Source organism: Odontesthes bonariensis, chromosome 7 (assembly GCF_027942865.1).
Source record: "Odontesthes bonariensis isolate fOdoBon6 chromosome 7, fOdoBon6.hap1, whole genome shotgun sequence".
Taxonomy (NCBI): Eukaryota; Metazoa; Chordata; class Actinopteri; order Atheriniformes; family Atherinopsidae; genus Odontesthes; species Odontesthes bonariensis.
The window spans coordinates 11,176,320-11,189,530 of record NC_134512.1 but is presented as its reverse complement, the minus strand read 5'-3'; the positions used below and the strand labels follow the sequence as shown (position 1 = coordinate 11,189,530).

General features: G+C 39.1%; 1 protein-coding gene across 2 annotated transcripts in view; it reads left to right on the top strand.

Moving 5' to 3' along the window:
• The window catches only part of btbd11b (BTB (POZ) domain containing 11b), an 87,964-nt gene that overhangs the window by 49,142 nt on the left and 25,611 nt on the right, over positions 1-13,211 (top strand). For both annotated transcript variants that reach the window (XM_075469457.1, XM_075469454.1), the window contains exon 2: positions 11,969-12,124. In XM_075469457.1, coding sequence (XP_075325572.1) covers positions 11,969-12,124 — 156 coding nt within the window. The remainder of the gene's footprint in view (positions 1-11,968; positions 12,125-13,211) is intronic.

The window sequence follows — 13,211 nt, the reverse complement described above, 5'->3', positions numbered from 1 at the left end:
GTGTCCTGCATTTCTTACCATTGTGTTTGGGCTTATCAGTTTCAACTATGGGCTCAAATAAATGGTTATCAGTTTAATATAACTTACGTAATGTTTCACTCTGTTTTATTTCTGTGTGATTGATCAGCTAAAATATGAGCAGTGTGTGTTAAATGAATCTCTGAGGTGTAATTCAGAGTGGGGGCTCGAGAGCACAACCTTAGAAAACACAGCAGTCATCAGTAAACATTACTACTGTTTACCCCAGGCCTCTGGTAAAGTGAGTAATCATCTCTAGACCGTTAATAGCTTAACGTCATACAATGCTGATGAGCAGGTTGGTTACATACAGAATTATGAGTTGTGTTAGACACAGCTCTGCAGAAAGACACAGAAATGAATAGTATCTACTTTGCACTGCTTCATATTCACATCATTTTTTTTGTCCAACAGCGTTTTCACTTAAAAGCTTCAAGTGTTGACGTGCAGCTCAGTGTGATGTCATTCTTTTTAAATGACCCAGAGGAAAATATCCCCTTGTAGCAAGTCTCATTTTATGATATTAGTCATATCCTTTAATTACTCCAGTGCCCTGGGTGCTTAATGAGCAATTACTTCAAAGCTTTGTTGCATTTAGCAAGATTGCTGTTTCTCTTTGTTGGAGGTTCAGAAGTCTCATATTTTCTCAATTCACTACAACTCCCTTCTTGATTTTGCTGCAATGCAACAGACTACAAAAACACATTATTTTCATTGCATGACCTTATCAGTTCATGTGAAGTAACTGTAAGAGAGAAAACGCTGTAGCATATCCGTCAGACCGTCAGCACAAACTCAAAGAGAAGAAGTGCAGGATAAGCAGAGATTACAGTCCAGTGAGTTCAGATTTTTCCCTGCTGCTGTTGATTGCTAGTATTGTCTGGAAAGCATCCTGCGGGAAGTGTGCGACTCATGGATATTACACACAGACTTCTTACCCTTGACACAAGAAATTAGATGAAAAGAGAGAAATAATAGAAAGAGCTGTAACCTCAGGGTGGAATAACACATGGCCTGCAGGCAGGCTGGTTTCCGTCTGATTGGAGAAGATTGCATAATTCTAGTTGTGCTCTTGGTGTGCATCGGTCACCTGTCAGACGTTTTTATGTGTGTTTGAGTCTATGGTGTTTTAGTGTGTTGATGACTTGTCTAGTGTGTGCTTGTCTGTTTTTGCTCAACTAACTCACGCCTGCCTCCTTATTTAATTCTTTGCCCTTGTATTGCTAAAGGCACGGCTTTCGTGGTCACAGTTTTTACTCAACTGACCACTCCTGATCACATTCTAGTTATTCTCCATTCACATTTTGGTATGTGCTGCATTATCTTTTACATGGCAAAATGTGACGATAAGAATTTAAGACTCAAAATTATGATAAGGATATAAAGCCAACAAAGAGCATTGAACAAGGACAGGAAATGGCTTTTGTACTTAAATAATCAAAACACAATAGCTGAATGTGTCACGCCCAGGGACTCGTTTTTAGTTTTCATGTTTTAGGTTATGCTTTTGTTGTTCAGTCCATGTTTAGTTTAGTCATGTCTTAGTTTCCCTGCACTCTGTTTATTAGTTCACTCACTTCACCTGTGTTTTTTCCCTCAGCTGCACTCACTCTCCAATCACTCTCACTCCCTATTTAGTTTCCTGCCTCCCCTGTCAGTTTGCCGGATCTTTGTTGATTGTCACGTTTGCCATCCATGCACGATTCCTGCTCACTCTATGTTCCTTGATTTCGTTAAGCTAAGTATTTATTTGTTTATTCCATGCTATGCTATGCAATGCCATGCCAAGTTTTTGTTTACCTTTCCACAGTTAAGTTATTTTGAATCCGGCTTTGCCGCGCCTTTCGTTTAATACTTTGTTTTTTGTTTAATAAATCTACCTTGTTTTTGAAAGTCCGCGTCCTACCTTCCCACATTCACTCCCAACCCCTAAACTTGACAGAATGGTATTTGAGCTTTCATATTGTAAAATTTGTTAGGAAAACTGTAAAATTACAAGGTCTTATCATTTGTCCACAATTTTGATCCAATGGCATCCAACTGGAGAAATGTCAATGGATTTTTTTTTTTTTTTTTTTTTTTTTTTTGCCCATCATCCAGAAATTTGGTTCAAATTTACATGGACCGTGGATTTACCTTTCCAATCAGAAGTTTATGGAGGGTACACTCAGTGACACTTGAGCAAGGTGCATAACAGTAGCAGTATTAAGAGGAACTCTTAATTAATATATTTATTCATCTGTTTTCTTCCAAATATTTTTTTGGTGTATCAACTCTGCATCTGGACAGATAAAAAAGTCTTCCAACAAAGTTCTACCTTATATCTGATTTTTGCAAAGCAAAAAAAACAGGCCACATCTGACGGTGGCTTAAAATTTGAATCTGATTTATACAGATGCCTCACCATTATGATTTTTTTTTTTTTTTTTTTTTTTTTTTTTTTTTTTTTTTTTTTTTTTTTTTTTTTTTTTTTTTAAAAGTCAGTCACTTTGACTTTGAGTGTCTTTTGCATAACTAACATTGCAACACACAGCTATGTAAATTCCAGAGCCATGGTATAGCTGAGCTGAATCAACGCTGTGAAACTGAATCAAGAGCAGTGGAGAACAACACTGGACCAACAGTGTGTGGTTTTACAAGGTAGTGGCTGTTTAATTCATCATTGCAACTGTGACCTATAGACATACAGGTCAGTGATATTTGGATGCTCAGATCCATCAGAACACAGCCTTACCTCATGTTTATATCAGATGTAGCTGTGGCACATTTTGGCTCCAACGCAGTCAAACTTTTGGGAGGAGAAAGTAAGAGACCAGAGGTCCGTTTCACGTAGCAGGTTTATTGAAAACTCTGAGTTGGTTAACCCTGAAATGAGGGAAACCCTGAGTTTTCCGTTTCACAAAGGGAGGTAACTCAACCCCGAGAAAGAGGGGTAACTCTAGTCTGTTTCACAAAGAGAGGTAACTTAACCTCTCGGTCAGTTACCGTAGTAACAGACTCTCTGAACCTAACCTGGTCGGGTGCAGGTTTTCCTCAAGAAACTGTGAGTTTCTTTCTGTCTCCGCCCTCTTTCAGCCACACACGCCATTTGATTTCCTCATTCATTCAGTCAGCAGAGCGAGTTCTTCTACTTCTAGAAGTCCATTAGGCATAGTAGGAGGCAACTTTTTTCACGAACATGTCCTTTTGACAACGATCCCGTGGATGAAGGTGCAGCATTATTGCGCAGAGAAATAAATATTCGTCGGAGATGGTTATCAGACCGCGCATAGATTTTTGCATTCACAGACCATTATCTTTTTGAGCGGCACCATCAGAATTTTGTTGGGACAAAAGAAAAAAAAGACAAATAAATATTTGTATGAATAGGCTTAAAAAAGACATAGGCCTATTTTATTTTATAAATGCACTCGTGTCTTGGGGGTGGACTCCCTCCGGGGATTCCCTCAGCCACTGCCCTCCTGTTAGAGGTGGTGGCCACCACCCGTTTTACAGGCATCTGCCTTCTTTCTGTTGGCTCAGTAGAAGTCTGTGTTAGTTTAAATAGGCTTAATTATTTACAGAACATGATATAGATGATGACTCTAAATTGTCCTTCGGAGTGACTGTGAGTGTGTATGGTTGTTTGTCTCGTTTTTCTCTATGTGGCCCTGTGATGGACTGGCGGCCTGTCCAGGGTGTACCCCGCCTCTTGCCCATTGACCGCTGGGATAGGCTCCAGCCCCCCCGCGACCCGACTGACGGATTCAGCGGTATAGATAATGGATGGATGGATGATATAGATGAGAAGACATAGTTTATGTGTGTGAAAACAGCATTATGTTGGGAATAAAATAACTGCACAGTCAAATAGCCACTTAATATTTACTTTACAGTGTAAAACATGATCAAAATGAGGTACCTCCATGCCGAGGTCTCACCTGTTTGAACAATGTTTTTATATTTCATCTTAAACTGCTGCCAAGTGCGCTTCTCGCCCGCGGGATTGCACCTAAATGAAATAAATGAATGGGCTACCATTCAAGCAGTTTCCCCTGTAATATTATTGTGATTGCAAAGGACTACATTTAAACTTACACTTTTGCTGCTGCAACGGTGTTGCACTTATTTCTAAAAACGTATTGAAACTCGCCGTATGAGCGCATTAAGATTTCCAATTCGAGGTTGGTGAAAAACGTAGCCCCTCCTCTTCCCCGTTGCCAAGGTGACTCGTCGAATCGGGGCTCCATTGATGCTGGCTTTTTAAAGTTGTGGTGCACGCACTAAACTCAAGGTGAACCTACTCAGAGTTGATTAAACTCACTCAAATCAGCGTTTCTGGAACCGAAAACTCAGGGTTTTCTATCTCAGAGTAGATCAACTCAGAGATCAGGAATAGACTCAGAGTTGGTTGAACCTGCTACGTGAAACGGACCCCAGGTTTTATGATACAACAAAATTACGTGATTTTTTTTTCCCATTAAATGTGGCTTGTATGTTCAGGCAGACATTGTTTCACCTCTAAAATGCTACAAATTAAGTAAAGAAGCTGCAGAATAAACAAATCCATGTTGCGACCCAGTGGGAACAAAGGGCTGGTGTTCTGCTGCAACACCCCAGCACCCCTGCTCACATGCAGCTACTTCACTAATCAGCCCCTAACTGTAGCCCCAAATCTCCACTGCTCATCTGCCTTATTGTCACTTCCACTGCCTCCATGTGCTTTGTCCTCCTGTTTGTGTAACCTTTAATCTGTTTGTGTGAATAAAAGTTTTTGCTTTCACATCTTGCTTCTGGTGTCATTAACTTTGGTTCCCTGAGTAGAATTCTGACACCGTTGGGTGTCTCAACTGGAATGACCTCCTGTTCATTATTGCCTTCTTAATTTTCATTATTCAAATCAGGGCTAGATGGGGTTTGGTATGTTTCCAGGGGGCTCTCCTTTTCTCATTAACAAAGAACATAAATAAACCCTGAATGTGAAGGTATTTACTCTGGCATTCTTGTTTGGGAACACTTCCGGAGGCTTGTGTGCTTCTTTCAGAGCAACACATGATGTAACTTGGAAGATATTTCAGTACTGTTTTTCAGAAGCTTCAATGTTAAAACTTCAATGCTAAACTGGATTTAGCTGCAGGGCACATCCCACTTAAAGCAGACATGACGTGCCTACAAGTGCCTGCTATTAAGACTTTTTAATAAGTCGTAATTATCGTGTGCCTGCTTTTATGTGCTTGCACTTCAGTGTTGTATGCATTGTGACTTGTTTCGTCATTAACTAGTTTGCAGCTCCAAACTGTGTGTGTGCACGTTTGGTTCATCTGGTGGTCACATATCTTCTCCATCAGTTTCCAAAGTTTACCAGACTTTTGCAAATGTATACCTATTTTTCCCACAGGACACGGGTTTGCTCGCTACTCCTTTAAATCCCTGTGGCTAACAGACTAACCCAATAAAAGGTCTGTGGCCGCCTCAGACCGAACTGTGGTCACCTGAGAAACCAAACTGAGGTCATACCTCTGGAGATTTAGTGTGCATGGGCATTCCAGCACTCCCTCAAAAAATGTTTAATATTCACACCTCTTTTTCTGCAGCTCACCACAAGGTTGTGATTATTTTGAATGAATAAAGCACCTTATTAAGGGTGTGGATGAAAGCCACTATAACACATGTTAACACACGTCACTACTCTGTTTCCTGTTTTTCACTGTGCCATGTCTCCCTCTATGATCACTCGCTCGGTGCACATATGGTGGCCATCTGGTTTGGCACCACAGTGGTGGAGCCTGGAGTGGGCAGCACCACTATGATCCATGTACAGTAACAACATTATTAACCCTTTTGGAGCCAAAAGGTTGCATCTCTCATGATTCTTCTTCAACCTTCACATTTTCCTTTTATCTCTGTCTGTCACTTTGTAATTGTCACAGCAGTTCAGTCAGATATGAAGTACATCCAAATTCTGCTTTGGTGCACCTGTTTGTGCAGTAAAATCACAATTTTACAAATCAAAGCCTCAGTCTGTTGTCTCTGCCTCTAATTTTTGTGTGAAACTCAAAGCCAGAATTCCTGCAGAGCTGAAGTATGTTTGGGGAAGTGCACTTCTCTGTGTGTCCAACTAAAATAGATTTAAATGCAGGGTAGAAGCCACACCGAGGTTAGTGTTCCTTCTCCCCTGCTTTAGTCAACCCTGAGACAAGTCTGTGGATCCAAACTGCAGCAGTCCGAGACCGAGACCGAGAGACAATATTCAGTAAAAGTATTGGATTTTTATTCTATTCTTTTCTGTTAGTACAGTGCTCTGCAAAGGGGCATTCTGGTGAAGCACTCTCGCTTGAATAGTTTAGTCGGATTACTGATTTTAGTTTTATCCCTTTACATGTCTATGAAGTTTACAAAAGTGTTGGAAATTGAGGCAAACATATCAAAAGTCAGTTGAAGTTTTGCTTATATACACCAAGGCTGTCTGCATTTTTTCATAAGCATTCAAATAAAAGATAGAGACCAAAGGCAGACGACCAAAAGTGGCAATAAGCAGGCTAAAGTTCACCAACTGTGAAGAGTCAAGCTGATACTATCCCATGTTCATCAGACCACGGCTTTTCAGATAAGAGTTGCCACTGTTTTACTCAGGACTGAAAATATTACTTTGTTTATGAATGCACCCTGACATAAGATTGCCTTTCAGAATTGGATTTAAATTATGCTGTGCGAAAGTGTTCTGTTTATTCTTAATTTACCTCAGATCAGAAAAATACATCTTAATAAAGTCTATAGTTTTAGTGGCTGCTGCATGATGGAATGACATGAGGTCACTCACTGTTTTTTGGATCATCATTTTGAAGCCAGAGGTTAGCATTTTGGTTTTACCATAAGTGAGGGTGAGATGCAGAACCTTGAAACGCTCTGCAGCGCCACTATACAACAGTCCCAAGGTAGCCATAACCCAGAGCTTCTCATTTTTAATGTCTTTCTCTGTTGAAGAGGACTTGAAACAAGTGAGTGAGACCATGAAATCATGAAAATGAATACCAGAGTGAAAAAAAATACTAAATAAAAACAATGGATCAGTCGGCAGGGGGATATATTCTTCACAAAGCAAGTCAACAACAAGCCAGCACAGGCATCCTCATGCCATGGTTGGCAGCCCAGACGTTTTTTGAAAACTTGACTGCCATTCGCATCTCTGTGGTCAAACCAGTCACCCCTAATTTTAGACTCTGGGCAACTGTAGAAACATGGAGGTGCAACATGACAGACTGAAAGCAAGAGGCATCGGTAAATGGCTTCTTCTAAGGCAATGGAAACATTCATTGTTTCATACAATTCTTTGCTAATGAAACATAGTTATGAATATTAAACCTCAATTCTCCAAGTAAAAATATAAAAAAATATATAAAATATACACAATGGAGCTGTAAAGTAAGGTTTTTATTTTTTTCTTTCTTTTTGCTGAGAAAACAAAAAGGTCAGCCAGATCTAGCTGTTGGACGGAACGTCTCATTTTCTGATTTCAGTGGTTGAATAAATAGTTGGAGTCAAACCAAGTGCATGAAGCAAGGCAGTGGTGTTACACATGTACACTCACGAAATATAAGCTAATTGGCTGCTGGCAGGAGCTTATTTTTAAACCCAGATGCATTATAAAATGTTAAAAATCAAACTGCATTATAATATAAACAAAAATGGAACAGCTTTAAAAGATGTTTGCAATATTACTTGTGATATTGTTCAGCAGGATGTGTGGAATCTACAGCAGCTGTCTATCAGAGGATATGACTAAGGCACATTCAGTGACATCTTAATGGAAACTCTTGTACTCATTACTTCTTCTCCAGTGACAGTGTGTCGCCTGGAGGATCATCCAGTCTTCCTTCTTTAGCACTGAGCAGCTGCTATATGGTAAACAGGACTGTTCCTCTTAAAGAGAGGCAGGTGCCCAGTGTCATCGCTCACCTTTATACTTCTTAAGACAATAACCAACTTCCATTATATTATTATGACCAGTTAACCACTTAAGCATTTTGTGCCGATATACCTGACAACATTGCGTTTCCTGAAAGGTATCAGTTTTGTGGAACCAGGAGGAGGATACCATTCCAAGCACGCATAGAGAGCAGCCACAGTGGCATGCAAGAGTTCCATCAGCTCCTCCCGGAGGGTAGATAGTGCCTCGCATTAGGAGGCAAAGAGACAGTGAGTCACCTTGCCTCAGTCCATCCTAAGAGCAATCGCCACTTCACTGTCAGCTGGGTCTGTTATTCCCCTGAACCAAGGTTAAGGAGTTCAGCAATTGAGAGCTCAAGTGTTACAGTAATGTTTCTGTAGTTTTTTATGCAATATATTTATTCAGATATTTATCACATTTTGCCGTAAAAGAAACTACAATATTACCATTCTATTCAAGCACAACAGTAATTTTGGACAGGGTGACAGTGAGCTTACATTATGTCGTAAAATTCTCTTTAATGCAGCTAAATGATGTTCAGCCACGATGAAGTCTGTTTTCTTCACATTCTGGTATTGCTCATACTTTCAGTTGTGTGTACAAAGGATGGATGGGTTTGACAACCTTATGTAATGTCACAACATTCATTTTCTTTCATAGTTGTACCACAAAGTTGTTGCCAACTGAAACAGTGATCACCGCAGTGATCACTGTCAATTAATACTAATTACTGAGTAAATCCAAGAGTGTTTTTATCGTTTCTTTTTTTTTTTTTTGCCAGGTAGTAGAAAATACTAGTCATTTTAGCCACACGCAAACTGGTGCTATATTGATGTGTAGCTCCAACATGATATACTTAAAAATGCACACGTTGTATTTGTAGAGAAAGTGGCAAATGCAATGAAGAACTGTACCTGAAAAATGTGAGAGAAATAACCGAACAAAAAAAACCCTGCTATTTTTCATTTCACATTTTCATTATAATGTTTTCCTATTTACACATACAGTTACTATATCTGTGTAGCATGCACATATTGCATACTACATTCTATAAGGTCTTTTTAAAAATAATCTTTCCTAATTGCAGTGCTATACATTGTAGAAGTCATGCGTGGTGCACGAGGACAGCTGCTGTGCTGCTGTAAATGGTAAACGGAATGCATTTATATAGCACTTTGTAGTCTTGTTGACCTCTCTAAGCGTTTTGCATTAAAAGCTTCATTTGCCCATTTACACATATTTTCATACAGCGGTCTGCACTGCTTTGGCCTATGGAGTGCTTTGCTCTATCACACACATATACACTGATGACTGTATCTAGGAAATGGGGTTCAGTGTCATGCTGTCCCAGCACACTTTGATCACACCACTGTTCCTCTGATTGGCTGATTGCTCCTCACTTGGTGCCACAGTTTGGGGAATTTGTAGTCAGACCATTTTTATTTTACCTCTGCCAGATTTTTTTGCTCTGAACATTGTTGTATTTTATTTTGTATTTGTTGCTCATAATTTCAGCATGGAAACCACCAATTAAAACCCATTTCATTTTCTACTCTTTTGATAAGTGTCTAAACTTCACACTTAGAGAAAGTGTGCTTGTTTATTGCTATTATTTTCCAGAGTTGTATGCTTGTTTTAAACTGTTATATGCAAAGATTGATTAAAAGAGTGTGGACAAGCCTTTGTGGCTAAAGATGGAATTGGAAATCATGTACAAGCATGTGTGAATAATTTTGCAGTGATTTGAATTTGTAAAGCTGTGTCTATGCATGGTCCTCTTTTATGATTTTTTAAATAATATTATATGCTCATGCATATGCCTGATTTTCATAAAAGTGAAGCACACATACAGTATATATAGATCTGTAAATCTGACAAAAGGAATGAATGTGCATATTTACCTTAACTCATACACACACTTATAGTTTTGAATCTACATAGAGTTATATATCTCTCAGCCTAGATTATCATGATGTTGCATACGTGATCATTGTTTTTAATTTGTCTATTTGTTTGTTACTGTTAATCTGTTTTTCAGCAACTTAATATTGAATATCGCAAGCTTTTAAACCAAGTTTAAGGATAGAGCACAGGCAAAGTAAGAACCTATTCAATTTGGGAGCAAATCTTTTTCTTTCAGTCTTTGACCTTAATGGAAGACTGAGCTTTTCAAGTGCCCCTCTAGTTTATATCGTTTTACAAAGTGTTCCAAACTTGAAATTAGCCACACCTTCCCTTGTCAAAATCATTAAGCAGAGTGATTAACTCTTCCCTGGTTTCGTTCTTTGTTTCAATTTAGTGCCACACTTACCTTAATAGATTTCTCTCCCCTTTTAGTCCCCTTTCCTACAAGTAATATATCCTATGGTCTACATATGTAGCCCTGCAATCCATGATGTAACACTGTATGAGTGCTACCATGGTTGGAGCAACCATTGACATAAAATCAATCAAGTGAAGTGGACAAATAAACAATAGTTCTGTGTTATGCTAGGGCTAGGATTAGTATAGGGCTAGTTACTTTTTTTTGTTCCTAGCTGATAGCCAGTTGTGAAAATGACTTTTTACTGTTAAGTGACATCACAACCATGCAAAAAACATTGATTAACACTGATATTAAATCAAATTTCTCAGTGCAGTCATTAAAGTGTTAATGTAGCTTTCATGTCATTTACAGCAGTGCACCCCCTCATCACCAATCATCTGTTCTGAAAACGAGTCTGACAGTCGATCCCCTCTTTGATGTTTAAAGTAAAAAAAAGAATTCAAAGTTTTGATTTGTCAGACCGCAGGACACAATCACATTATTTTTTAATTCAGTGCCTCCAAAGGGTGTGAAGATCATAGCCAGTCATTATTCATTTTCAGTCTTTTCTCTTGTGTTCAGCTTTCTCTCCACTCTATGCATCTTTTGATGTTATTATGTTAGGTTGATGGCCAAACTGCCAGTTTACTTTGGAGATATTATTCTTTAGTTGTCGAGCTGTTTGGCTGAACAGTTTCATCAAGACCTTCCTCGCATTTACTGTCGCCAGTGACCCCAATTAATTGTGAGATTTTGGTAGTGTTGTTTTTGTTGCCTCTGTCCCTTTTTTGAAATGCGACTCTAACCCTAACCCTAACCCTAACCCTAACCCTAACCCAGTATCAAATTGAAAATACACATATTTTTCAAAAGCACACTAAAATTTCTCAGTCTCAACATTTGATCTGTACATCTGTACTACAATATGTTCAGTTTTCTGTTATTTATTTAAATGGTAGACATATCATTGCTTTCTGCTGTTATTTACATCTAACAGAGTCCTATGTCTTTTAGAAATAGAGTTTAACAAGCAGCTGCATGATCCCACAAGCTGAATAAAGAATGTTATGTTTTCCACAGGCAGCATGTGCTTTAATTTAACAGCTTATTATGAAAGTGGAGACATTAAAACCAAAGCTGCTTTTCTTTCCGTGATTAGGAGGCTAAGTAGAAACGTGCCGCTTTTAGCCATTTCATAAGTTGACACCCTGCACACACTAAGAAGGGCGCAGCAAGATGCTGCATTGGAAAAAAAAAAAAAACAGTGAGCAGAATGAAATGGAGAATGTGCCTTGGGAGGGAGATATGTTAATGGTGGACCTGCATTTGAACTACCGTGCATTATAATCTCTTCTGAAAGGTGAAAAAAGGTGGGATAATGACTGCATTGTGTTACCTTCATAGTTCTCACAGCCAGATGATGACTCTTCAAACAAGCAATTGCACACGCTCACTAAACCTTCTTGTTGTTTGATGTCATTATCACAAATATATGGGCTGATATAATGTGAGTTATATTCTCCTAGTCGCTTTTGGACATTTAAGGAACAATCTACCTGTTTAATTCATTTCACAACAGAACTAAAGTTGAACAAAAAACAGTTAGATATCCATTATTTCATACCAAACATAGAAGTGGATATAGTATTTAAATTCTCACAGACTGCATGCTCTACCTCAACACTGTTGTAACATTCACATTATTCCCTTTGACTTAGGTGTGCTCAGCCTGCCTGAGGGTCTGACTCTTCACAGGGACCAGCAGCAGCTACGAGCAGGGAAAAGTGGAGAGGGAAATGCTTACAGCCAGTCCGAGCTGCGCTCCGTAGAGCAGTGCTTACTGGCCACGAGGGTGGGGAGCATCTCTGAACTCAGTAAGTCTTTTATGTGTGAATTTTATTTGAAAAAGAATGAAATATTGGTCTTTTATGATGTTTTAGGCAGACCTATCTTTGTCTCTGTGGACTACTGCACAACCTGAGATCCAAATAACGATGGTTATCTAAGATGCTAAGGAAACCTAAATAAATTCAGGAAACTTGATTAACCACTCTGACCAGCAGGTTTTAATCATGATGTTAAAAGCTTTCTGGCAACTGGACTTTTTGGTGCTTCCATTAGAGGTCACCAAAGCAGATCATCAATTTCCATCTCCTCCTGTCCTCTACATCTTCCTGTTCCACAGCAACTTCCTGCGTATCCAGATCCATAAATCTCCACTTTGGCCTTCCTCTTTTCCTCTTCCCTGCCCACGCCATCATCCTTCTTCACCATGTGCTGTACACTCTGTACTTTCCTCCACACAAGTCCAAGCCAACTCATTCTTGCCTCTCAGTCTTTGTCCCAAAGCTGTTCAACCTGAGCTGTAACACTGATAATTATTCTCCATCCATCCAAAGAAAATCTTTAACAGCTGTCTCCAACTCTGCTTCCTGTCTTTCTGTCAGTGGGTCCATCTCCAACCCTTTTAACATATCCGTTCTCGCCTCTATCTTGTAAACTTCCCCTTTCACTCTTGCTGGTGTGCTTATGATAAAAATCCCCTTCTTTTCTGCCCAGCCTGCACAGTCTTCTTCATCTCTCTCCTGCAACCATCAGTGAGCAATTTTTACACTTCATGTTTAAGAAATTTAACTCAATCTTTCAAATACCGTGTCCTTGACTGATGAATCAGAACCAAATTTAAGATTGGTTCAATACTTTTATCAATCCTTGTCTTTTTCTCCAGCATCAACATGGATTGCATCTTTAGTTAACTGGAAGCACTCTTTACGAAATGAGTTGGATGCCATTATTGTCTGATATCATGATGTAATTTATAATAACACACAAATATTCTTTATCCGTAAGGCACTGCGTTGTAATCCCAGCCTATTTAAATGTGAATCAGTAGAGTTGCATTGTCAGTGAAAGCCATTGTAATGAACCACAGTCATAAATTAAAATGAATGAGTTTGGCTT